Genomic DNA, 27,902 nt, shown 5'->3' on the forward strand with positions numbered 1-27,902 from the left:
GAGACCTTGAGGGAGGATGGGAGTTCTGTCTTAGCACCCTAGCAGTGACTGTACTCAGGCTGAAGAGTTTTCTTAGAAATACAAAATGGCAGCTTTGAAAGGCCCTCGCAGCCTCCTGACCCATGTCCAGATGGGGACTAGAGAGATGATCTTATTATAGGAAAGGGATCCGAATCCAGACCCCAAGAAAGTGTTCTTGGATCTCGTGCAAGAAGGAATTTGGGGCAAGTCCGTGGAATAAAGTGAAAGCAAGTTTATTAAGAAAGCAAAAGAATAAAAGAATGGCTACTCCACTGGCAGAACAGGGTGTGGGCTGCTTGACTGAGTATTATAGTTATTTCTTGATTATATGCTAAACAAGAGGTGAATTATTCATGAGTTTTCTGGGAAAGGGGTGGGGATTTCCCCCAGAACTGAGGGTTCCTCCCCTTTTTAGACCATATAGGGTAACTTCCAGACATTGCCATGGCATTTTTAAACTGTCATGGCACTGATGGGAATGGGAGTGTCTTTTAGCATGCTAACACGTTATAATTAGCGTATAGTGAGCGGAGAGGACACCAGAGGTCACTTTCATTGCCATCTTGGTTTTGGTAGGTTTTGGTTGGCTTCTTTACAGCATCCTGTTTTATCAGCAGGGTGTTTGTGACCTGTATCTTTTTTTTTTTTTTTTTTTTTGAGATGGAGTTTCACTCTTGTTGCCCAGGCTGGAGTGCAATGGCGCAATCTCAGCTCGTTGCAACCTCTGCCTCCCAGGTTCAAGTGATTCTCCTGTCTCAGCCTCCCGAGTAGCTGGGATTACAGGCGCCCACCACCATGCCCGGCTGATTTTTGTATTTTTAGTAGAGATGGCATTTCACCATGTTGGCCAGACTGGTCACAAACTCCTGATCTCTGGTGATCTGCCTGCCTTGGCCTCCCAAAGTGCTGGGATTACAGGTGTGAGCCACTGCGCCTGGCCTGTGACCTGTATCCTATGCCAACCTTCAGTCTCATCCTGTGACTAAGAATGCCTAACCTCCTGGGAATGCAGCCCAGCAGGTTTCAGCCTTATTTCACCCAGCCCCAGTTCAAGATGGAGTCGCTGTGGTTCAAATGCCTTTGACATTCTGACCTTGGTCATCCAGGATTCAACCCTAGATTCCCAGTACAGCACTTCCTCAGTTCCCTCAACTAATTGTACTCCCCCAAATTGAGGCATTTCCAGCAGTATGCTAGGATGTGTACTGACCTCAGGATTGGAGAGAGGCCAGGGAAAGGCCTGGCAGGCCTTGTCTCCCACAAATAAAACCCTTGGAACAGTCTCCTGGAGGTTGTGGGCAGTGAACCTGCATGATAGGGTAGACCCAAGACAGGAAGAGTGCCCATAGACCCTGGGAGCCAGCAGGGCCAAGATCTGCCAGCCAGACTCACAGAGGCCACCAAGCCCAGCGCCCTTGAGACACACACAGCATCTGAGTCAGACACAGAGCATTTCAAGCTGGTAGGAATGGCCCAAGCTGACATCTGAGATGTCTTGCTCAATAGACAAATTGTTCATGGGGGAGATTTATCCTGTCCTCAGCATGCAATTCTTCTCTCCCTGTTCCATAGTCTCATTGTCACTAGGTCAGCATCTATCCAGAGCAAACCACATGAAACACAAATCATTGAGGCTTGGAGCTGATGAAGTTAAACCCAGCAGCCTGCTTTTTAGCACTCCTGATTCAGCTTGTCATCAAAACAAACCACAGCCCCTGGCTTCGCTTAGGAAAATGCCTTTGACTGAGAACTTACAGGGGGTTTTGGAACAGTGTGGCAATTGCCCTCCTTTGGGAAGACGGTGTACAGTCGGGGAGGAAAGGTGCCCAGAAGAGAAAGGGAGAACTAAGCAGGCATCTAGGCCTTATTGGGGAATCCTAGGTCTCCACCTGGCCTTCTGGGTCCCCACAGTCTTGAGACAGACACTGTGCTGAGCCCTCCTGAGCACCAGGTGTTGGCCCAGGCAGGGCAGGTCCAGGAGGATTAGGAAGCTGTGTTGCCCATGAAGCGGGAACTGGTTGTTGCCGCCCAGAGTGATGCTTCAGAGGCAAAAAGCCCCATGTCTTCAGGTCCACTTGTATCCCCAGCCCCCAGGAGTCTCCCTCCCTCTTCCCCACGCCTCAGGCCTCCTTGCATCCTCATGGATTATTTGAGTGTTAACCATTCCTGTACATCTCCCAGACGGTGCTGACACTGATGCCTCTGGTATACGGAACTGCCGTTGTCAAGTTTACTAGGCTCCTAAGTCCTCTAAAACAGTAAAGGGAAAACAAAACAAAACACAAACAATCTCATCCCAAAGGTGCTCTTGGCTCCAACCCTGGATCCTGGCTGTACTTCTCTCAGCTGCTGAGGCCACAACTTCCATGGCTGGGGCAAGGCACCTCACAGCCTCCATCCCCCTGCTTCCACACTGTGTGGATGAGGAACTGGGTCATGGTCCAGTGGCCAGAGCCCTGGCCTGGGACTCAGAAGGTCCATGTCAGACCCAAATTCTGTGTGACCTTGTGCAAGTCATGTGAGCTCCCTGAGCCTGAGTTTCCCATGCTAGGATTATTGTAAGGAGCAACACACGGTATGTGGGAAAGCACCAAGTGTGCTCATGGAGGGTGAACACGGGTGAGGGGTTCACGAGTCCCCCTGTGCCCTCCCTGCCCCACAGGCCCATCTTGGAGGAAAGTGGGAACTAAGAGCTGGGCTTTCTCCTGTGCTTCTGTCATTAGGGGAGACCAAAGTCACTGCAGCCACTGCAACAGGACACAGGGAGCGCTCCAAAGGCCCCGGCGACGTTTGATTGTCCAGCATTCCACATCTGTCCCGGAAATGAGTTTCCAACAGCTCCAGGCTCAGGTCTGTGTCAAAATCCAGATGTCAGGGCCTCCCTCTGCAACAGGGCTCCTAGATTCTGGAGTCAAAGATCTACTAGAAAAGGGGTCCCCCTCATGTCCTCCTGGGCTCCCCAGAGGGCTCTGATCAGGCACCAGAGGAGAATCTCGCCCCTCCGGAGCCAGGACAGTGTTCCTCTCCTACCCCATTCCTTCTATTCTTTAGTGTCTTGAGTCATGACAGTTCAATTGCGCTCACAAAAGAGTGGCAAGAAATGTTGTAACTATTTTTCTAAACCTGAGAGAATTGCCAGAAGCTCCCCCAGCCTGTATTGAGCTCCTGTTCTGCCTTCTCAGACCTTCCTACAGCCATGCCATATCCCATCACCTGTGAACAGGGTTCAGGCCTCCACCATTCCCCCAGGGGAGGAACCCTGCATCACCCTTCCAAGGCTGGGGGACTTGTGGGGAATGCAACTCCTCCCCGAGGACAACCCAGCATGCCCTCTTAACAGGGCCAACACTCTGAACAAAGGCCTCAGCCCAGGGTGGGGCGAGGATCCTCAGAACAGGGGCCTGGCCCCAGGCTCTGTAGAGAAGGAAAATCATCGTCAATTTTTGCTCATACATCTGCTCCCACAAACAATTACAGAGTAATTTCTGCACTAAATTATTCATACATTTCCCTGCCTCATATGGAAAGACCATTCTGTAGTTTCCTTTGTTTCCTTAGGCCTCTTTCCAATCGATAAATATAGATCCACTTCATCATTCTCAGTGGTTGCATAGTACTTGATTGTTTGGATGTACTTCGTTTTACTTAGCACAGTCCCCTGTTGATGGGGGCTTCTCATTTTCCAGGGCTTCAAACAGCAGCAGGGCAAACATTGACGCACATACATCTTGGGGTGTTACTTTGTTTTCTTAGGATGAATTCCTAGAAGCTGACTTGTGAGGTCAAAATATAGGTCCACTTTTAAGATTTATTTCTCTATAGTCCACTCCCAGAATGGGTGTGGTAGTATCCTCGCCAGTACCAAGTCCTTGCCAGTGTCTCGCCTGAGTGTCCTGCCCACCCTCCAATCCAGGGTCTAACACGGAGCTCAGGCTTTGCTTCCTGACACCAGGGGACCCTCCTCTCCCTCTAGACATAACCTATCTAGCTGACTCCATTTTCATCCCCAGGGATAATCCAGCCCCCAGCTTCTCACTTCTTCCTCTAAAAAGCCTCCAGCTCGGCCGGGCGCGGTGGCTCAAGCCTGTAATCCCAGCACTTTGGGAGGCCAAGACGGGCGGATCACAAGGTCAGCAGATCGAGACCATCCTGGTGAACACGGTGAAACCCCGTCTCTACTAAAAAATACAAAAAACTAGCCGGGCGAGGTGGCAGGTGCCTGTAGTCCCAGCTACTCGGGAGGCTGAGCCAGGAGAATGGCGTAAACCCGGGAGGCGGAGCTTGCAGTGAGCTGAGATCTGGCCACTGCACTCCAGCCTGGGCGACAGAGCTAGACTCCGTCTCAAAAAAAAAAAAAAAAAAAAAGCCTCCAGCTCAGCCCCTAGTTTCCACCAACAGTCAGTGGGAACCAAGTGGGCACCCTGGGAGTAAGGGGCTCCTTGCTCTCAGTCCTGAGATCTTGACTGAGTCCAGGCTTCAACTTCTGCACCTAAGCCCCACCTGGCAAAAGGACAGTGGTACCTATGTCATAGCTTTGCCACAGCCTGGACTCCTTAGGGGAGGACAGCATTTGTTTTGAGAGCAGGTAGCTGCTGAAAAGCCAGTCACTGGGGCAGGGTCCCCAGCCGGATTCAGCAACCAGGCTGAGTCCCTAGGACTGGCCAATCCTCCTCAGGTGGCCCAGCTCACGTGGCCAGCATGTCTCATGCTCAAATCTCCAGGAGGATGCCAGGACTAACCACCATGCTCTGCCACCTCCAGAGAGGAAGAGACCAGGCGAAGCCTTCATCCCAGGGAGCCTTCTTATTTTCTCATACTGTGGGAAAAAACGCATAACATAAAATGTGTCATTTTACCTTTTTTTTTTTTTTTTTGGACAGTCTCACTCTGTTGCCCAGGCTGGAGTGCAGTGGCGTGCTAAGTAAATGAACTGCAACTTCCACCTCTTGGGTTCAAGCAATTCTCCTGCCTCAGCCTCCCGAGTACCTGGGATTAAAGGCATGGGCCACCACACCCAGCTAATTTTTGTATTTTTAGTAGAGACGGGGTTTCACCATGTTGGCCAGGCTGGTCTCAAACTCCTGACCTCATGTGATCTGCCCACCTTGGCCTCCCAAAGTGCTGGGATTACTGGCGTGAGTTACTGTGCCCAGCCTCTATGTTTTAACCATTTTTTTTTTTTTTTCAAATGGCCCAATCTTGGCTAACCACAACCTCCGCCTTCCAGGTTCAAGCGATTCTCCTGCCTCAGCCTCCCGAGTAGCTGGGATTACAGGCATGCACCACCATGCCCGGCTAATTTTGTATTTTTAGTAGAGACAGGGTTACTCCATGTTGATCAGGCTGATCTCGAACTCCCAACCTCAGGTGATCCGCCTACCTCAGCCTCCCAAAGTGCTAGGATTACATACAGACATGAGCCACCATGCCGGCTCATTTTAACCATTTTTAAATGGGAACAGGTAGCAACTGAAAAGCCAGTCATTGGGGGCAGAGTGCCAATGTAAAGTTCTGTGGCATTAAGTACATTCATATTGTTGCACTACCACCACCCATTTCCAGAACGTTTTCATCTTCCTCAACTAAAACTCTATTAAACAATAACTCCCCATTCCCCCTCCATCCCCCTGCCCCTGACAACCACCATTCTGCCTTCTATCTCTGTGAATTTGACTATTTTAGCTAACTCGTCTAAGTGCAATCATATGATATTTGTCCTTTTGTGACTGACTTATTTCAGTTAGCATAATATCTTCAAGGTTCATCTGAGTTGTAGTACGTGTCAGAATTTCCTCCCCTTTTAAGGCTGACTGATATTCCACTGTTTGTATATACCACCTTTTGTTTATTCATCCATCAAAGGACTCGTGGGTTGTTTTCTTTTGTCTACTATGAATCATAGTGCTGAATAGTATCTGTTCAGGTTCCTGTTTTTATTTCTTTTGGGTATATCGATAAAAATGGACTTGTTGGATTCTATGGTAATTCCATGTTTAATTTTTGGAGGAATTTCCATACCATTTTCCACAGGGGTTGCACCATTTGACATTCCTACCAGCAGTGCACGAGTATTCCAATTTCTTCTTTTTTTCTTTCACCCTGAATCAACAATGGCTAACATTCCAATTTCTGCATATCTCTGCCAACACTTATTTTGTGTTTCTGGTTTTTAAAATAATAACCATCCAAATCTGTGTACCTCTTTGTGGTTTTTATTTGCATTTCCACTGGGAGCCTTCTTAAGGTCAGGAAATCCTAGATCCCTTTGTCAAAGGACAGATGGCCCAGCTGAAAGGAGCCTGGGTAGGGAGGTGGCTTCTATGCTCCTCTTAACCCTATCTCTTACTCCTGGGAGCTGAGCAGAGGCACAGCCACCCCATTCGCATCCCTGTGCTTCTCCCTCAGGCCCCTGGGTACTCTTGACCCTGCTGAGCTTGGTAGGGGATGATCAGGAAGCCTGAGTTTTGGAAGGTTAGGGAAGAGCAGGTGAGAGGGAGGATGGAGACAAAGAAGCACTTCTGAGGGACAGCAATGGAGCGTGGATGGCATTGGGCAGAAGAGGGAGATGTCTCCAACGCCATGCCAGCCCTCCCTCACCAGGTAGAACTTGAACAGCTTATGCCGTGATGCTCCAGGAAGCCCTGGGAGGGAGCAAGGGAGAGGGGAGAGCAGGAAGGGGTGATTCTGCTGTTTTTACAAATGATGACCCAGAAATAAATGGACTTCCCTCAAGAAGACAGAGAAGGTTAGTCTCAGGGCAAGAGGAAAAGTCAACCGCAGGGCATTTCCTACTGGAGGAAGGGCAGAACTATGGGGAGACCAAGGGTGGATTCTGAGAGCAAGTCATAAAACAAAAGAGCAAACAGAGACACAGAGAGGGGAACCAACTTGTCCAGAGTCACACAGCAAGTGGGGAGTCAGAGACAGCCAGACGTAATGGTCATTGTATGGCTTCCTCCTAGCTCCCTGCCTGGTGACCTGGCACTCAATCTCCCCAGATACACCGTGACATCATTGTGCCCTGTCTCCACTCTTGGTGACCCTGGCACACATCTCACTGCAAGGCAAATGTCCTTGGGGTGCCACGTTCCTCTGGTTTCTGGTCTATTGACCCTATCACTCCTAACAGCCTCCTCTGCACCCGGGGTTCCTCTGCCTCACACCCTGGGTACAGGTTCTGAAGCCCAGACAAAGGGAGTAACCACGTTCTCTGCCCGGGGACACTGCCAAAGACAGAAATGAGGCTTGCCTGCCACGACCGGCTCAGCCAGACAAACCTCATTTCCTTTCTGACATGGTAAGAAGTTTCAGCTTTAAGAAGAAACCAGCCCCTAGGAATGTCTGAAATCCCACCTCCTGGAAGAAACAAGGAGCCTGGATATGTGGCAGAAACTTGGTAACACTCAGAATGTGGTCAATGTGATCATCCTCATCCCCTCCCCTCTCCCCCCACCACCCCCACGCTGCTGGCCTCGGTCGAGAGCAGCAAACATGTCTCGCCCAGGGAGGTGCCACTCTTTCACCCCCAGAGGCAGCCGCCTCCTTGGGCCCCTTGGCTCTGCCTCCAAAGAACAGCTGTAGGCCAGTGATTTGGCACCTGGGCCACATTCTCCCATGGAAAAGAGGTGGTATGTGGGGGATCTGGTGATTACTCTCATGATTACGGGGCTCTGCTTGGCTCAGACTTGGTTCTTCTGGGCCCTGTGTGAGACTAGAAACAAAGCATTTCTCGAGGAAATGGCTGAGCCCAGGAGCTTGTCCTTGGCCCCCTTTCTCCTACCTCCCTCCCTGGTCCCTTAGAGCCCATGGGGAGGGGGTTCCACCTCTCTTCCTCTCCAAGGCTGCCATCCTAAACACCTTCACTCAGGTGGGGCATGGAAGGGTGGGGGAAACACTGTTGGTGAAGTCCTGGGTGTCTCCAGAATAGGAACAGTCACTCGCCCTGAGGTTTACTCACCCAGCTGCCACATAGCAAAGTTCGACATGTGCCCTAAAAGAGGAAAAGGGAAGATCCCCAGCACCTGAGTGTGTGCATATGTATATCTGTGCAATATGTACATGGCAGTCTGCATGTGTATGTCAACACATGTGCCCACATGCATTTTAAACAATTAAACAAGCATAACACTTGTCATGCTTATTATGAGCCAGGCATGTTCTAAGTGCTTATAAGTATGGTATTAACTCATTTAATCTTCATAACAGCGCTATGAAATAGGTTCTGTTATAACTCCCATTACACAGAACAAGACACTGAGGCAGGATTGCTTAAGCCCAGGAGTTTGAATCCAGCCTGGGCAACATAGTGAGACCCCTGTCTCTAAAAAACAAACAAATAATAGAAAAACTAGGGGCCAGGTGCAGTGGCTCACACCTGCAATCCCAGCACTTCGGGAGACTGAAGGATGAGGGTTGCTTGAGACCGGGAGTTTGAGACCAGCCTGTTCAACATACTGAAACTCTGTCTCTTAAAAAAAAAAAAATCTGAAAGGCATTTTGTGAGAAACTGAAGCACAGAGAGGCCAAGTCATTTGCTCACGGTCACAGAATATGAGGCAGTGGCAGGACTTGAATCCAATCCAGGTATTCTGACCTCTCATAGGCACATGTCAGATGTGTTATGCATGTTAGTGTGCAGGCATGTGTGGAGGCATGCGTCCGGGTGGAGGCACACATCTGGGTGGATGCGTGTGTGTGTGGAGGTGTGCGTCTGGGTGGATGCGTGTGTCTGGGTGGATGCGTGTGTCTGTGTGGATGTGTGTGTGTGGATGCGTGAGTCTGTGTGGAGGTGTGTGTGTGGATGCGTGTGTGGATGTGTGCATCTGGGTGGATGTGTGTCTGGGTGGATGCGTGTGTCTGTGTGGAGGTGTGCGTCTGGGTGGATGCGTGTGTCTGGGTGGATGCGTGCGTCTGGGTTGAGGTGTGCGTCTGGGTGGATGCATGCGTCTGGGTGGAGGTGTGAGTCTAGGTGGATGCGTGTGTCTGGGTGGATATGTGTGTCTGTCTGGAGGTGTGCATCTGGGAGGATGTGTGTGTGTGGATGCATGCATCTGGGTGGATGCGTGTGTGTGGATGCATGCATCTGCGTGGAGGTGTGCATCTGTGTGGATCCGTGCATCTGGGTGGATGCGTGTGTGTGAATGCGTGCGTCTGGGTGGATGCGTGTGTGTGGAGGTGTGCATCTGGGTGGATGCATGCGTCTGGGTGGATGCGTGTGTCTGTGTGGAGGTGTGCATCTGGGTGGATGCGTGTGTCTGTGTGGAGGCGTGCGTCTGGGTGGATGCATCTGGGTTGATGCGTGCATCTGGGTGGATGTGTGTGTGTGGATGCATGCGTCCGGGTGGAGGCATGTGTCTGTGTGGATATGTGTCTTGGTGAAGCAGAGCACACAGTGAAAGGTTAAGTTCACCCTTTGACTGGTGTGCTCCACTTCACTCAGACCTTACAGCTTGCAAAGTCCTGTGTGGCACTGTGATATAATAAAATATATATATTTGGCCTCTGCCCTGGGTTCCTGATACAGAGCCCCTAAAACTCATAATTTCCTGAGCAATAGGGGTGCTAGGAGAATCTTTGGTTCTAATATTTGGTGTTTGACCCTGGTTCCTGATGGAGCTTCTAATCCCTTGGAATGTCCCGGGTGACAGGAACGTCTTTTGTTCTAATGAAATGATTCTCTGTGAGCTCCTGGATGGGGACTGGTCACCAGAAAGACCAAGCCATGATGAGAAGCTTGGCACTTTCAGTCCCACTCCCGTCCTTCAGGAAGGGGAGAGGGGCTGAAGGTTGAGCTGACAGACAATGGCCGATGATGTAATCTATCAGGCCTCTGTGACGAAGCTTCCATAAAAACCAGAAGGACAGGGTCAAATGAGCTTCCAGATAGCTGAACACGTGGAGGTGTCTGGAGGGTGGAGCCCCTGGAGAGGGCATGGAAGCTTCTCTCCCCTTCCCCCATGCCTTGCCCTATGCATCTCTCCATCCGGTTCTTCATCGGTATCCTTTCTAATGTCACTTATAATAAGTCCAGTAAATGTTAAGTGTTACACTGAGTTTTAATTAAACACTAAGTTCTAATTAAGCTGTCCTAGCAAATTAAACCCAAGAAGAGGCTCATGGGAACCCCAATTTATAGCTGGTCAGAAGTATGGGTCACAACTATAGCTGAGTGAGTGGTATAAGCCTGCAGCCCAACTACTTCTACTTGGTAAGTTATGGCGGGAGGATCGCGTGAGCCCAAGAGTTTGAAGCCAGGCTGGGTGACACAGCAAGGCCCTGTATCCAAAAAACATTTTTTAAAAGTGTAGGTCACAACCAACTACTTGTGACTGGCATCTGCAGTGGAGGCAGTCTTGTGAGACTGAGCCAACCTGTGGGATCTGACGCTATCTCCAGGCAGAATCAGAATTGAGTTAAATTGTAGGACACCCAGCTAGCGTCCACTGGAAAACTGCTTGTTGGTGAGGAGAAATCCCCACATATCTGGGGGCAGAAGTGAAGTGTTGTGAGTGGTGGTGTGTGAGAAGGAAAAAAAAAAGTTTTTTTGTTGTTTGACATGAATAGATGGAGACAGCCAGATGGCCCTGGAGTGGCTAGAAGAGGCTGCCCTTCCTACTCCTGTTTCCCAGCTGATGCCCCACATTCACAGCTTTGTCCTGGCAGGGCCTGCAGCTCCCTCACCCTGGAGGGCAGGGGTGGCTCTCCTGCACACTGGTTTCCTGTGGCCCCCTTCTTCAGGAGTGCTGATTCGATCCAACCAGCCTGACCCAGGGCCACCAAGGAGGAGGCATCTGGGGCATTTACTATCTCAAGCACCTGGGTAACAACTAAGACCCTTTAAAGCTTCTGGTTACATTTCCTGAGACTGACAAGAAACTTCATTTTGGATAATTCCCTTCAAGTTACACTGTGAGCACCTGGTGCAAATGGCCCTGAGATCTACATCTGAACGATCCTGGTATCTGCTAAAAATAGCAGAATGTGGCCTGAGAACTGCTAGGGGGAAAAAATTCTACTTTGAAATGGCACTAGCTACATGTAGTGAGTACTTGTGAGGCATCAGTCATTGTTTTAGAAATATCGTCACTTTTAAGCCTCAAAAAAGTTCCTATGTGTTATTATTCCCATTTTACAGATCAGAGAATGAAGTTCAGATGGGGAAATGTCTGATTCCAGGGAGGCATGTGTATTTGTGTGGGTCACAGGCCGGGGAAAGACCCTGACCCCACCCCATCCCACAGCCATGACACCCCTTACACCTGGCAAAGAGAAACCACCTGCAGTTACAAAGATAGGGTCATTTATTCACGTTATATTATTGAATTTTAAAGGCAAAAATACAGTTCTGTTTTGAACACCAAGGTCAGACACAGCCCCCTTCACAATGGTAAATACACACATTTGCATACACAGGAAATCAAAATACACAGCACAACAGGTTTCTGGGACATGAAAGCCACCATCCTGGCTATGCGGAGCCCCTGCCCCCAGCCTGGCAGTCAGCAGAGACCCTGTCCGGGCTGAGGGCCAGCACAGCATCTCCTTTACCCTCCTGTGCCACCTCTGCCCTCTCTGATCTTTCCCAAAGGCCAGTTCACACAGGGTCACCAGCAATAGCATGCACAGAAACAGAGAAGGGCGCAGTACACGACAACTTCATGATCATAACTCCCAGGAGAAGGAAATGCTCCCTGAACCCCCAGCCCTGGAATCCCCAGTAAGGAAACAGGACCCGCAGCATCTCACAGACCAGGCAAACGTCTAGGCCTCACTGGGCCCTGGCTGTGCCTTGGGCCCATGTGGGCCCATGAGAGCACTACGTCAGCAAATGGGGGGAGCAGTATTTCCCTTGGTTCTGAGAACGAACCACATACTTGACTACTTGACATAAATGAGAAGGTAACAAAAAAAAAAAGAAGAAGAAAAGGTAGATTTGGTTTTAAGAGTAAAGTAACACAGAAGTTACCACTCAGGGCATTTGTTTGTTTTCTTTTAAGGCACTTTGGAAAAGTCAGGATCTGTGGGCAGAAAGAGAGGCCTTCATTCTTTGTATTTCCCAAAACTCCCTCTCAGTGCGGTCATTTCTAGTTTTAATAACATCCTTGGTATAGAGTGGGGAACTGACAGAGAAACACTTTTTGCATAGTCCAACTGCTTCTGCAATGGAAAATAATTTTTAACCGATACAAAGGCTTCTGGAAAAAGAACCAAGTTAGCATCTGAGATGCTCAAAGCAGTAAAGGCACAGATAAGACTGGGGCCAGGCACCAGCACAGCCTCCACACTGAGGGCTGGTACCCAGGAGGGCAGTGGTTTGGGGTCTGCCACGAGCACAAGGCTCAACCCTGGGATTAGGCAGCTGAATCTTGGGAACTGAGCCCAGGCTGGACCTGGCAAAGGCACTCAGTGGTAGGAAGTGCCTTGCGCCATCTCATCCCAGGTGGCTCAATAGCTCCCAGCAGAGGTGGGTTTGTGACAGACAGCCCTGTGGGTGGGAGCCTCAACTGGGGTGGGAGCACCTGCTGAAAACCTGAGGTGGAACAGGAGGCTTTAGGCACCGAAGTTCTTGGGAGGGCATCAGGGTGTGGGTTCGGCTGAACTTCTTTCTAGATCACTAATTAAAAGGCACATTCATGCTGGGGAATGGATAGTCTGTTTGACCCTGAGTGCCACAGTCAAGTTTTAGGGGACAGGCAAGAGGCAAAGGAACAAAAAAGGGAGAGGAAGGAAGGAATGAGAAAGGCAGGGGAAAAGAGGAAGGAGGAAGGAGAACTGGTAACATAGGGTGGGCCAGAGAGTGTGGCTAGCAGAGCCTCTGAGGGAGGTGGCCCCCACCAGAACAGAGGCTCCCTCTGCCTGGGGAGTACAAAGGGCTGGTAAACAACCTGACTGCTGTTATTTACAACCCCCCAGCCTAGGGGCCTGAGGGGTCAGTCTAAGGAGGCTGAGGCTCCCTCTGCCCTGCCCACCTGGGGAGGGTTGGGGAAGTGGGGAGCTGCACAGTAGGGGCAGAGGCTCCTGTCTCCCAGGTATCCGCCCCGAGCTCTGGCGGGATAATGCTGACCGGGAGGCCTTGCCTGCCAAGGGGCCAGAGGGTGATTTTGCTCTTGAGAAGACCTGGCCTGCCAGCTAAATCATAGGCCTATTTGTGGCCACTACAGCATATATTTATTTATTTTTCCCTAAAAAATGCTCAATCCCCTCCCCATATTTAAAACACTACAATAAAAATACATAGGAAATTCAAGTTTACATAGCATGCCAAGAAAAATAAATGTCATGACTTAACATTAAACAGCTATGCAAATTTGGATCAACACAAAATCAAGCTAGATCATAATTAGAACTCGATCTGTTCTTTCTTTAAAATACTACAAACTGCTATTAAAAAAAAAAAAGAACAAAAAAACTTTACATTCAGAAATCAGACAATCTGGAGATCGGTCACTAAATGTGAGAACACCCAAGGCTTTTGCTCTGATGCTAGAGTTGCCTTGGAATCCACACATTAGTAGGACAAAAGGTCCAAGGCTCAAGTTTTAAAATCCTTTTGCTAAGAAAAGACATATGCACAGTGATTGTAATAGTTGCATACCACTGAAAGAAGTGGGTGAGGGGAGGACGTAACATTAAGAATGGTTGAAATTTTGTGTTTTTCTGTTAAATTACAACTACCAAAAATATCACACCAATCCAATTTTAGCAGCACTCTCCAAATTTTCACGAAGTAATAAGAACCATAATTTAAAGAAAAATTCTAACCTATTTCACAACAATTTAGCAGTTCTATCACCGGGAATGTATTCCACGGCCACCAAATTTTGGGATGTGTACAGTTCTGACTCTGGGGTGACACTGCGAACACACCAAGAAACCCCCAAAGGCACAAACATCTTGCAGAGCTAAGAAGTCACAAGCCGAGCCAAGTTGGGGGCAAAATGTCCCACTCGTCCTGGTCATCTGGAAAGCCATCTGAATGATGAGCGAAGGGGACCTGTCACTCAGACTGGTAAAAATGAGAGGGACCAGCCCAGCAGATTGGCAGAGACACACAGCAGAGGTCCCTGGCTAATTTCAGGTCTCTTATCCGTGTACTGAAACGCTAGCTCGGTGTCCCGATGTCCACTGTGATTTGGGTATACAATGGGTATCTCTGTACGTCCAGCACCTGGTAGGTGAGTGAGTTCAAACCATCAGAGAGCATTGTCTCCTTTGTGTGTGCAATTCGGTCAAACCTACAAGGAAAAGAGCACAAGGAGATTGTCTTAAAACAAAAATCTTAAGAAGAAACCATTACACGTACTTCCTCCTCCCTCTCCACTGTAACCTGACCACCTCAATTTCCCTCTAGGCCCAGAGCCCTCTGCAGAGCCTCAGACCTGCAGCCTACCTCATCCTAAAGGGGGAAGGAGTATGAATAAACACAGAACGCACCTCTGAGGATTGGGTTCATTTTTCTTGTCTCTTGAGTGGCGGATCATGCGACACCTCCCGACCACAGCATTTGGGCGAGATATAGACATGCCTCTAAAAACTAATCTGCAAAGAGTAAGGGGAAAGTCATTATCACAGAGCTGTCATACACTTGGCCTGATAGCCCTGGCTGCAAGACTGTTGCTCCATCCACCATCATCCTTGCTGTTCTCACTCAGCCCACAACCCAGCATCATGCCAGAACCCAGCCCAGCATGACCCTGGTTAAAACTCACATTCCTACTCCATGTCCTTTTACAACTGGTTCTGCAGTTTGTGGTGTTGACTATCATGTGCCAGATGCTGGGGGCGTCTACCCCACAGAACGTACAGGGTGAATGCCTCAAACATAGGGCCTTCAGGACCAGGATGGAGGTGAGAGGAGGAAGATGAGGTTGGAGACACAGGGGAAGAAGCACAGAGTTTGTAAACTCTGCCGGAGCAAGCCTAGGCAGAGTCCAGTTGAGGATGAACAGGTATCTGCCAGAGCATTTTGGGCAGCCAGGATGACACAGGCAAAGGCATGGAAGTGAGAGCAAGCCTAGTGCCCTCAGGGAGCAATATAAGGAGCAATATAAGCTCCTAGGTGACAAGGGTCTGGGGTAGGATGTGGCAGGTCATGGGCTGAAAAAGGCAAGGCTAAATCACAGAGGCCTTCTCAGAGCATCCCACAAACGGTTGCCAGTATCTGAAAGGGGCCTAATATACAATATTTCCAAAATGTTTTTAGTCATGGGGAAGTCTCCCTAAAAGTAGTATAAGAATGGAGGGCTTCAGAACATGTGGGAAAAGGCAGAAAAAAACAAATGGAGGGCTGAGAACAAGACTAGAGGCAGCCGGAACAGGGTGGAGGATTCTGTGTTGGTCCAAGGAAAAGGAATGAGGACCAAAATGAAAGCCTGGAGAGCAGGAACAGCAAAGTTAGTTAAGGGGCAGAACTGGTTGATTCCAGACCACTTAAACATTCCTGGCCTTGCCTGGCACACAGTAAGTAGGTGCATAGTAAGTGTTAGGTCCTTTATCTTTCAAGAAAGTTGCTCCACACACCACCCATCCTTCTAGTGCCACCGCCTTAGCATGGGACTAGATGCCTGTGGACACTCCCTCCCTCCCCCAGCTGTTCTGACTATTCAGCCCTGTGGTATCCTGTCAGCCCTGCACACTGTCATATCGGTCCAGACCGTCTGCCCAGGAGTGCCTCTGTGGAAGCAGGTTTGCTTCTGTCTGGACCCTATGTCCAGGTTTTCAGTGTCCTAGGCCTGCCTGGCACAGTGCTCTGTATGAAGCAGAGATTCAATATGCACACACTTGATACCCCATCTACATACTCTAAAACTGGAGTTTTCTTCAAGGTTTATATTGAAGATGTGGGTCTCTGTTAAGTTTGCACACAATGATAACTTGAATGACTTGGGTGTTGCTCTGACAGACACCTTCTGTTAACTGGTACTCCAATTCAGAAAGGCTGCACCAAGGTGTATTCTGATATTAAACTCAGTAATGAGTTCAGACTGGCTCCTGGAGGGAGAAGGTGCTCATCGGTGGCTGGTGGGGTTGAAGCCTCTACGGCCAGAGGACTGAGCAGAATGTTCTTTCAAATGCTACTGATAGATGTTTTTTAACACTGTAAATGACAACCCACATCATAAAGATTTACCAGCTTAAAATTCTGTCCCAGGATGTGGATGGGACAGAACTGACCAGGACATAATGGCTGCTGGGCTGGATGGGTCCTCAAAGGTTTATTATACTACAGTATCGCTTTTGTATATGTGAAAAATACTCCAAAATAAAAATATAACACAAAGCTTCTGTGAAGACAGTTAGGATTCTGCTCAAGGAAACTTGTTTCACAGTGAAAGGGGACCACAATGAGATAAGGGATTTTTACAAAGGACATTTGTTTACTCCTTGAGTATAAAACGGCATGTGGCAAGTCAAAGTAAACTTGCCCCGTCACTTGGTTCCCATTTGACATTTTTCCAGGCTGATACAAAAATCTCAGAAACTCATTTTCCTACAGATCCCGTTCAGCACCTACAGGACCTGTAGGAAGCCACACCTAAGAATCTGGGCTGAGTGGGGGTGCATCCCATCTGAGGGTCAGTCCTTGAGGAACAACCAAGCATTGATTCAAAAACTGGAAGTGAAGGTTGACAGAGGAGAAAGATATCTAAGTTATGACCATTACCTGTTAAAAATGTCATCATCTTCTCCTCCCCAGCCCCAATAATTATTAGGAAATCCATTGATGGTGAGAAACTGTTGTTTACTTAGAGCAGAGACACCTCCAAAATACTGAACATAAGGTAGGCTGGAGGAAAAACATACACACAGAAGAAGCAGTGGTTAGTTAAGTTCTGACATCCCCAAAATGAAGCTTGCTAAGAACATAAACACTTTTAAAGTTATTCTTTTTGCTTCTGTAGAGTTTTTTGTGTTTTTATTTTTTATTTATTTATTTATTTATTTTTTTGAGACGGTCTTGCTCTGTCGCCAGACTGGAGTGCAGGGACGCGATCTAGGCTCACTGCAACTTCCACCTCCCGGGTTCATCAAGTAATTCTCCTGCCTCAGCCTCCCGAGGAGCTGGGACTACAGGTGCCCACCACTACGCCCAGCTAATTTTTGTATTTTTAGTAGAGACGGGGTTTCACCATGTTGGCCAGGACGGTCTTGATCTCTTAAACTCATGATCCGCCTGCCTTGGCCTCCCAAGTGCTGGGATTACGGTTGTGAGACACCAAGCAGGGTCTTTTTTTTTTTTTTTTGAGAGAGAGTCTTGCTCTGTAGCCCAGGCTGGAGTTCAATGGCTTGATCTCCACTCACTGCAACCTCCACCTCCCAGGTTTTCTTTTTTTTTTTTTTTTTTGAGACGGAGTCTCGCTCTGTCGCCCGGGCTGGAGTGCAGTGGCCGGATCTCAGCTCACTGCAAGCTCCGCCTCCCGGGTTCCCGCCATTCTCCTGCCTCAGCCTCCCGAGTAGCTGGGACTACAGGCGCCCGCCACCTCGCCCGGCTAATTTTTTTTTATTTTTTAGTAGAGACGGGGTTTCACCGTGTTAGCCAGGATGGTCTCGATCTCCTGACCTCGTGATCCGCCCGTCTCGGCCTCCCAAAGTGCTGGGATTACAGGCTTGAGCCACCGCGCCCGGCCAACCTCCCAGGTTTTCAAGCGATTCTCCTGTCTCAGCCTCCCAAGTAGCTGGGACTACAGGCATGTGCCACCACGCCTGGCTAATTTTTGTATTTTTAGTAGAGACGGGGTTTCACCATATTAGTCAGGCAGGTCTCAAACTCCTGACCTCAGGTGATCCACCCACCTTAGCCTCCCAAAGCGCTGGGATCACAGGCAGGAGTCACCACGCCCAGCCTCTCTAGAGTTTTTTGATGGTGGGTAGGGTGGGAGGGAGCAGTTATGAGGGTTTTGTCTGTTTTGCTTTTTTTTTTTTTTTTTTTTTTTTTTTGAGACGGAGTCTTGCTGTGTCGCCCAGGCTGGAGTGCGGTGGCGCGATCTCGGCTCACTGCAAGCTCCGCCTCCGGGGTTCACGCCATTCTCCCGCCTCAGCCTCCGAGTAGCTGGGACTACAGGCGCCCGCCACCTCGCCCGGCTAGTTTTTTGTATTTTTAGTAGAGACAGGGTTTCACCATGTTAGCCAGGATGGTCTCGATCTCCTGACCTCGTGATCCACCCGCCTCGGCCTCCCAAAGTGCTGGGATTACAGGCTTGAGCCACCGCGCCCGGCCTCTGTTTTGCTTTTGTATCAGGGCTCAGATGACCTTATATTAGACACAGATATCAAAAAGTATGATCTTCCTCTTTCCACAACACAGCGCTGTTTCCGTGGTTATGTAGAAAGTCAGTCAGTGACAAGGGCGGGCCTAAGCCCAGTTCTTCCTGAGTGGCTCAGGCATCTGCTTCCCCTGGGCTCTGTTCCTGCACATGAAGTCCTTCTCCGGGAGCTCCTGGAATCTGAGATTGTTTTAGAGCCTCCCTGTACCCACCCAGTCACGGCCCCCCTTCCACACCCATCCTATCGACCAATCTAGCTTTCATGCTTGCGAAGGCATACTGACTAGAACACCAACCCTAACAGTTGAGGCAGCGTTTCTGGAAATTTGCTAAAATAAAAATTCTTTGAAACTTCGGACTTTATCCTGATTTGGCAAAATGTATAATGATGAACGTACGTTTTAACATATTTTCAAGTAGTAGAGCATCTGGGCTCTCATCCTTCCAAAACTTTTTGTATTTTAATAATTGTGAACTCCTAAGGGATACAAAGTCAGCACTGATGAGAAATGTCAAGAATCAGGACGTGCCCCAAAGTCTTCCTGTGGGTTCTCTAAAGGCTGTGGTTTTATGTGACTCTGAGTGTAGCTCCAAACCACACCCAGCTCTTTCTGGAATCCAAAAAGACCAAACCCATCACATAAATTAAGGAAAACTCTAACTCAGACTTTGAGGGGGATGTCAGCCAAACCATATAGAACATATGAAAATAAAGATGCAATTATTATTTTCAAATATATTCAGGAATTCTGACTGCAAGGATCCTCAAGCAAAGGTCCCTAGGGGGTCTGCTTTAATGAACCTATTCATAATTAGGTGTCATCACTTAGGTGCCGAGTCATCCACCTTTGGCACACCTCGTACTACTGTCCACATTATTAATGTGAGGGTTTGAACCAGAGGTGGCCAGGCCAGTAAGGTTTTTTGATAATCAGTGCTTTTACAGAAATGGCTTCTTAGCTATTTCAAGGGGAAGTACATGCCAAGCTGACATGATTTGGTTTTGCTGTCTCTGCTGCTTTCTCTTCCCTATCTGCCCCAGGCTCAAACCTGCCAGGCTCCTTGTGAAACAAACATGGTGCTGTGGCAAAGAATTAGGGCATCACGGCCCCTTCATGGTTCACCACCATGCTTCAAGGGAGGAATCAAGAGGGGTCAGGGTATATATCTGTGTGTTACAAGAGAAGAAGATACACACACAGAGAGGGAGGAAGGGTAGAAGCAGGGATGGAAGGGTATAGAAGGACTTCTGAAGAGCCTAAAAGTAAGGTTACATTCAAATTTTCCTCCCTTTAAGAATAAGACAACAAGTTAGGAACTTTGATCTGGGAGAAGGATTTCATACATTCCTATATTCCCATCACAGCTCTCACGCTCCCAGCAAGGGAGGACAGGAAGAAATGATGAGAATAAAATGAGTCTGACAGAAAGCTGTTGCATCTCAGTAGGTGCAGTAGTTCATGCCTGTCATCTCAGCACTTTGGGAGGTCAAGGCAGGAGGACTGCTTGAGCCCCCAGGAGTTCAAGACCAGCCTGGGTAACAGTGAGACATCTCTTGAAAAAAAAAAAAAAAATTTTTTTTTTTAGAGTGAGAGGATCACTTGAGCCAGGGAGTTTATGGCTATAGTGAGCCATGATCATGCCACTGCACTCCAGCCTGGGTGACAAGCAAGACTCTGTCTCAAAAAAATAAAAGAAAAAGAAAAAAAGTTGTATCTAAATAAAGGGTCTGCTGTCTACATGGGCCAACCACACTGTACTAGTCGGTCTAAACCAGGGGTACCCAACATAGAGGGTACCTGCAGCACAGCTCCTGGATCTTCAAATTCACTTAAAGCAAGGAAGGCAAGGGTTATGTTATTCAACTGATTAGGTTTTGTTTGTTTGTTTGTTTGCTTTTCCCGAGATGGAGTCTCGTTCTGTTGCCCAGGTTGGAGTGCAATGGCGTGATCTCGGCTCACTGCAACCTCCGCCTCCCGGGTTCAAGCAACTCTCCTGCCTCAGCTTCCCAAGTAGTTGGGATTACAGGCACCTGCCATCACACCCGGCTAATTTTTGTATTTTTAGTAGAGACAGGATTTCACCATGCTGGCCATGCTGGTCTCGAACTCCCAACCTCAGGTGATCTGCCTGCCTCGGCCTCCCAAAGTGCTGGGATTACAGGTGTGAGCCACTGCGCCCAGCCACTGACAGGCAATTTTTTTTTTTTTTGAGATGGAGTCTCACTCTGTCACCCAGACTGGAGTGCAGTGGCGCGATTTCGGCTCACTGCAAGCTCCGCCTTCCGGGTTCAGGCCATTCTCCGGCCTCAGCCTCCCGAGTAGCTGGGACTACAGGCACCTGCAACCACGCCTGGCTAATTTTTTGTATTTTTAGTAGAGATGGGGTTTCACCATGTTAGCCAGGATGGTCTCGATCTCCTGACTTCGTGATCTGCCCGCCTCGGTCTCCCAAAGTGCTGGGATTACAGGCGTGAGCCACCGCGCCCAGCACTAACAGGTAATTTATAACACTTTTATGTTAATATAAACATGGAATTAGGAAACAATATGCAAGTTTATTTATATATTTATTTTTAAGACGAAACAATGGACTATAAAGCCATTTTCCACCAATGACAATATGTTTTGGATAATACCCTACTTGGGCATCTGGGCTGGCCTCTTCACTAACGGCATTTTGGTGGAAAAATTTGGGCTTTGTATTTAAGCAGAAGTTTGTGCCCTGCTGGAAAACAGAATCACGTTCCTTCTTAAAGGGCCAAGGGCAGGAGCAGTCACACCTGTAATCCCAGTGCTTTGGGAGACTGAGGTGGGAGGATCACTTGAGCCCAGCCTGGTCAACATAGCCAGACTTCATCTCTACTAAAAATAAAAAATTAGCTGGATATGCTGGCTCATGCCTGTAGTCCCAGCAACTCAGGGGGCTGAGGCTGCCATGATTGTGTCACTGCACTTCAGCCTGGGTGACAGAGCAAGACCCTGTCTCGAAAACAAAACAGGCCGAGGAACATCTGCTGAGGTATACAAGCTAAATAATTCAGTGGGGAAAAACTATTCCAATTTGCTTTCCAAAACTTGTGGGGCAACAGAAAGAAAAAAGCAAGAAAATACAAAATCTGTTTGGAGCCTAAAGATGAGAGACCCTCCCAGATGCTAAAAACTGTTCTTAGGCCAGGCATGGTGCCACATGCCTGTAATCCAGCACTTCGAGAGGCCGAGGCAGATGGTTTGCTTGAGCTCAGGAGTTTGAGACCAGACTGGGCAATATAGCAAAACCCTGTCTCTATAAAATATACAAAAATTAGCTGGGCATGGTGGCACATGTCTATAGTCCCAGCTACTCGGGAGGCTGAGGTGAGAGGATGGCTTGAACCCTGGAGGCAGAGGTTGCAGTGAGCCAAGATCACGCCACTGCACTCCAGCCTGGGTGACAGAGCCAGATCCTGTCTCAAAAAAAAAAAAAAAAGAGAAAACTTGTTCTTGTCTGGATATGCAGAGACTACAGGCATTTCTGGTCTCCTCTTTCCATCTCAACTAATACAAAACACCCATTTCTCAGAGGAGGCATTCTGCTCCAGAGCTTAAAAAGGCCACTCCTAGGCTGCCAGGACTGCATTTCCTAGTCAACATATGACAGAGAAACATGGTTACCATGGACTCCGACTCAGTATTTCTTACCTGAATCCAAACTTATCCATTGCAACAGAAATGTGCCGTGGCTGTGAAAAACACCTGTAGGCATTACGGTCATTCATTGGAATGAGGTCCACATCACTAAACACAAAGCAGGTGTAGTCATAGTCCTTCAAGGCTTCTCGAAAGCCAACATTGAGGAGCTTAGCACGATTGAACATAGTGTCTCCGGCCTGGTGCAGAAACAAAAATAGTGTTATCAAATGCCTTAAAGCCTTTGGGCCAAACACTCACAGGGACTGGTGACTTATCCACTATACATGGTCACTAGTAAACCCTTGAGCCTCACTTTTCTGCCCTCACTTTACAATCAACACAGAGTACCAAAACCTCTGAGTCAGCAATTCCCCTCTAGGAATCTATCCTGCAGAAGGACTTGCATGTGTGTGAATGACTATGAACAACATTGTCACTGTGGAATGTTCCTCACAACAAAAGACTGCAAAAAACAGAATTAGTAGGGAACTGGTTCAATAAGTCATAGTACATCCACACAATGGAATGGAACTGTTAAAAAGAGGCAGCTCTAAAAGAAAGGTGAAAAAGGTATTTAAACACATACATCATTTATTTATATACACTACAAATAAACTCCAGGACAGGTATCCAGGAAACTGGTGACATTAGTTGGGTACCCATGGGACTTTTCAATTCTACCTTCCTTATATGGTTGACTGAGGTTTGATGACCACATTGTGTGCCTTCCATCTACCTGTCAAGCACAAACCTAGGCACCTGAGAAATACAGCAAACCCAACTCAACCTCTGTCCTCACAGTGCTCACCATGAAGTGTAGGAGGCCATCCCATACACACCAGGATAGAAGCAAGGTGCACAAGACAGAAGAGGGACACCTGCTTCAGGGTGCCAACCACGAGGTCCCCAGGCACCAAGTGTGCTGGTGCAAAGGGATTGCATATTTTTATTTTTTATTTTTGAGACGGAGTCTTGCTTTGTTGCTGAGGTTGGAGTATAGTGATATGATCTTGGGTCACTGCAACCTCTGCCTCCAGGATTCAAGCAATTCTCCTGCCTTAGCCTCCCGAGCAGCTAGGATTACAGGCAAGTGCCACCATGCCCAGCTAATTTTTTTTTTTAATTTTCAGTACAGATGGGGTATCAAGTTGGCCAGGCTGGTTTCAAACTCCTGACCTCAAGTGATCCGCCCACCTCGGCCTCCCAAAGTGCTGGGATTACACTGTATGTTTTATTTGTCTTCTTTCAGTAAGAATGTAAGCTCAATGAAGGCTGAGATGTTTTGGTTTTTTATTCTCCCAGTTCCTTGAATACTGCTTCTCATACAATAAGAGCTCAGTAAATAGTTGCTGGTTGGCTGAATGAATGAATGAATGAATGGGGTTCAACATACAATGGCAGATGGTAATCCCATCTGGGAAGCTCAACCAAAGAGCCCTGTGAGGGGTCACCACAGGGATCACATTGTGGTGGCGGGCGCCTGTAGTCCCAGCTACTCGGAGGCTGAGGCAGGAGAATGGCCTGAACCTGGGAGGCGGAGCTTGCAGTGAGCCGAGATCGCGCCACTGCACTCCAGCCTGGGTGACACAGCGCGAGACTCCGTCTCAAAAAAAAAAAAAAAAAAAAAAAGTTGGGATTCTGGTCTTATCAACTCCCATGGCCCCAGGTTAGTAAGGACAGACCCAGCACTGACATTGCCACCCCTCACTCTCAGCAATTCACAAAGCCTCCTGCACACACGCTGTCATCCTAAGGGAATCCTCACAACACCAACATGAGGAAACGAACCAAGGCCCGATACTTTGGAATCATTCAATGCTCTTTCCCATCTCTCTTGGGATCAACACAATCAGAGCCCTCTACTTTGGGGAAAAAGTGTGTCATAGGGGCTTCTGACTGGTACACAATCTCAAAAGTGGGATGCTCAAAGTCTTCTCTCCACGCCCTCAAAAGATGACCTGGGCTGGGTGTGGTGGCTCACACCTGTAATCCTAACACTTGAGAGGCCAAAGTGGGCAGATCACTTGAGTCCAGGAGTTCGAGATCAGCCTGAGCAACATGGTGAGACTCTGTCTCTACAAAAAATTACAAAAATTAGCCAGGCATGGTGGTGCACACCTGTAGTCCCTAGTACTCTGGAGGCTGAGGTAGGAGGCTCACCTGATCCCGGGGAAGTTGAGATTGCAGTGAGCCATGACAGCACCACTGCACTCCAGCTTGGGCGGCAGAGTGAGACCCCCATCTCACACACACATACACAAAACAAAAAAAACCCAAGACTTGGAAACTGGCACTCCACAAGGCTGCCTGTGTGCGTACAGAATGCACAGATGTGCCACAGCCACCCAGCCTCAGGTGGGGAACTCAGGGAAGCAAACTACTTAGAGGAAGAGAGGCACCAGGAAGAGGATTAAGGAAACATTTCACACACAAGAGCTCCTTTTTAAAAGCCCCTGACAAAGTTTTCTAGCCCCGCATGGTGAGTGAAAAAGGAGCCCAAAGGCACACTGTGTTCTTTGGCTGTCCCACAGGCTGAGTTGATTTGGAATTCTGCGTTCAGCTAATTCTGTGTAAGTCATGGGTTCAAAGAAATTCAAAGTTTAGGCTGGGCATGGTGGCTCACGCCTGTAACTCCAGCACTTGGGGAGGCTGAGGCGGGCGGATCACTTGAGGTCAGGAGTTCAAGACCAGTCTGGCCAACATGGTGAAACCCCATCTCTACTAAAAATACAAAAAATTGCTGGGCACAGTGGCTCACGTCTGTAATCCCAGCACTTTGGGAGACCAAGGCAGTGGATCACCTCAGGTCAGGAGTTTGAGACCAGCCTGGCCAACATGGCAAAACCCCATTTCTACTAAAAATACAAAAATTAGCTGGGCGTGGTGGTGGGCACCTCTAATCCCAGCTACTTGGGAGGCTGAGGCAGGAGAATCACTTGAACCTGGGAGGCGGAGGTTGCAGTGAGCCGAGATTGCACCATTGCACTCCAGCCTGGGCAACAGAGTGAGACACTGTCTCAAAAAAAAAAAAAAAAAGTTCAAAGTTTAGAAATTGCATATGAAAATTATGAAGTTGTTGGAATTATTATAATAGAGTATGAATATTCACTGGTGGGGATACCGTACACAAGGCACGGATAAGTGTTTCAAATGGCATTTCATTTAATCATCTTGACAATCTTATAACAACCCTAACCCCAACCCAGACTTACACTGTCCAACACAATTCAGCCCCATTGAGCACTTTCCAACAAGCAAAGGGAGGTATACCAATAGAGCCTTTCTACATCTGTGCACTAGACCCCCAGGGCTGGCTGCCCAGCTCAGGATAAGGCTCCCTTATCTTGGTACACTCCCCAATAACTGGGGCAGAGGGCTCTTTGAGGCCAGGTCTCTACCATAGGACTGGGCCTACTGCCTTGGCTGTTTGATCTAAGCAGAGGCCTGAGACTGAACTAAGCGTTTTTCCTCTCCCAGGAACTGGAATTTTGGAACCATGAATGAGCACCTCTAGAGCCAAGGCCCATGAGCAATGGCACCCTGGAGGAGAAGCCCAAGAAGCAGACCTGGTTCCAGCCCCTTTTACCATGGGGAGTGCCTCGGCCCTTTCAACACGGTGAGATGCCCCAGTGTCCGGCCCAGACAGTTTTCCAGAGTAATCTGAACTACATATCCCTCCCTTTCTCCCTCCTCCCAGCTTGGCCTCATCTGTGGGATGCAGCAAGACAGAAGGGCCTGGTGCACTTTAGCAGGTGCTCTCACCTATCGGGGGCTGTGGGAATACCAAGCCAGCAGAACGGTGGAGGAGGAAAGTGTCCTCCCCAGGAATGACAGAAAAGTCAAGCATTTTCTAGGCTTGTTTCGGTGAAATGCTGTAACACTGGGGCACACACCTTCTTTGATAAGAAAGACAGGCCCTGGCAAGCTCACCAAGCCCCACCACTCGCAGGAGGTGGGAAGATGCCCAGACTCACTCCTGCCCGCCTCACTGAGCACACTCGTCTGGTGCATCTGCCGCTCCATTTGCTCAAGTAAACATCGATCAAGCACCAAATACACCACGGTGACAGACACATGCAGTTTTAATCCCGGGAATGCTGGCTTCTTTACTTATTAGCTATGTGACTTGGGACATATCACACCTCCAGGCCTCAGTTTCCTCTTTTGTGTCATGGGGTAGACAATGTTGTCTACCAACATAAGATTAGGTCCACCCTTTAAAAGCTGGGTTTTTCAGAATTAAGAAGACCCAGCCCGAGGAGGCTGAGGTTGCAGTGAGCCATGACAGCACCACCGCACTCCATCGTGGGTGATAGAGTGAGACCCCATCTCAAAAATGGGGCCTGTGGCTGCCTCATTGCCTGGCAACAAATGTCGGCTACTATCATTATTACAGGAAGAGGCTTTCCCATCCGTCTTGAACAGTCAGACCACTCCAAATGTCTCTTAGCTATCCTACCTGGCAACTCTGCCTTCTGTAGTGTTTGCTTCAAAATTCCTCCCAAATCCTGCTTCTCTGATGAAGGGGAAATTACTAAAAACATTTAAGGTTCAAAGGAATTAGCCTGTGGCTTATATGATTAGAGTTTCTCACAGCAGAAGAGAGTCAGGGGGACCTCTGGAGGCCTGTGAAATGCGTAGGAAGTCACACTTGGTGAAGAGGAGCCAGCATGCTGGGTGCAGGTGTCCCTTTGAAAGACCCAGCTTTTAAAGGGCGGGCCTAATCTTATGTTGGTAGACAAGAGTTACAGTTATCCCTTCCTTCTAGGTCAACTGGCTGCTTTTAGAGGGAGAAGACAGGCCCCCTAAAGAAAGGCCAGAAAACATATAAAATCTCCAAATGATTGAGCAGAGACTGATACAGGACAGGGACTGGAGACAGCAGACAGAAGACACTCCAGAGACATAGACTCTGGAGGCGGTGGTGGGAGAGAAGGCAACTGTAGGAGTAGAGAAAAGCATGCATGGTGAGAGCATTTGTAAAGGCTGTTAAGGAACAGAGAACAGTCAAGGAACTAGAAGAAATTCCGAATAAGTGAAGCCAGAATGAGACACGAAGGCAGACATGAGCCAAATCACAGAGGCCGGGGAGGAGGGTTAGGTGCTTGTTAAGATACTTAAGCTTTATCTTTACTTAGGTCACAGGGAGCCTTAAACCATGGTTTGTATGTCAAGGAGGGATCTGTGCCCCAATCCAACTGAAGGCGAGGAGACCAGTTACAAAGCTGTTGTATGATTCCTGTGAGGCAACAACCGTGGGTAAGTAGATAGTGCCTCCCACAAGGGCTAAAGGCAGGGGCTCCACTTCCACTTCCCCTTCCACGCCTCACCTGCTCCCTGTGTATGTACACTACACTTGCAAGCAGCCTTTGTTGGGCCGGGTGAGGTTCAGGACAGGTGCTAGAATCTGGTCTAATCCCCAAGAAAATCCTAACTGTGGTTAAGGAAGGCAAGTGTGGCCTTTCCCTGATTGCAACAGGGGACAGATGACCAACTACAGAAAGTCACAGGCCCCTCTTGTCCAAGTCCCAACAGTTTCTGGAAGAACTGTTCTGTCCAATCTCCCTGCCTTCCTTGGATGTCAGGTCCATGTGTGTACATCAGCAGACACATCCCTTGTCCATAACAGCTGAGGGACCAACTGCACCCAGCCTCTCCTGCACCAAAAGACACAGCAGCAATGTGGTTGGAACCATCAACCCAAAGCCAAGACTCAGAATGAGTCAGAATTTCTACATGATAAGAGAGACACTGTTGCTCCCATACACGTGCCCTGGCTCTTCACAGAGACACACCCCTCCCCGCCACGCAAGAATATAGCACTAAGCTCTCAACACGACAGATCCGACAGATCCGGGGGCAGGTCTGCAACCAGTGGCAATGTTTGCTGAAACACCCTCTGTACGCTTTTCTGTGCCCACTGAGACAGTAAGAGGAAGGAACTAGG

At 48.6% G+C, this 27,902-nt stretch overlaps 1 protein-coding gene across 1 annotated transcript in view; it reads right to left on the reverse strand.

The window, feature by feature from the left end:
- Positions 1-11,303: 11,303 nt before the first annotated feature.
- B4GALT1 (beta-1,4-galactosyltransferase 1) overlaps positions 11,304-27,902 on the reverse strand; it is a 58,391-nt gene continuing 41,792 nt past the window's right edge. Inside the window, exons 3-6 of the mRNA XM_003911605.5 lie at positions 21,965-22,152; positions 16,685-16,807; positions 14,455-14,559; positions 11,304-14,255 (exon numbers count right to left, since the gene is read on the reverse strand). Of these exons, the coding sequence (XP_003911654.2) occupies positions 14,123-14,255; positions 14,455-14,559; positions 16,685-16,807; positions 21,965-22,152 (549 nt within the window). The 3' untranslated portion in view covers positions 11,304-14,122. The remainder of the gene's footprint in view (positions 14,256-14,454; positions 14,560-16,684; positions 16,808-21,964; positions 22,153-27,902) is intronic.

Source organism: Papio anubis, chromosome 13 (assembly GCF_008728515.1).
Source record: "Papio anubis isolate 15944 chromosome 13, Panubis1.0, whole genome shotgun sequence".
Classification (NCBI taxonomy): Eukaryota; Metazoa; Chordata; class Mammalia; order Primates; family Cercopithecidae; genus Papio; species Papio anubis.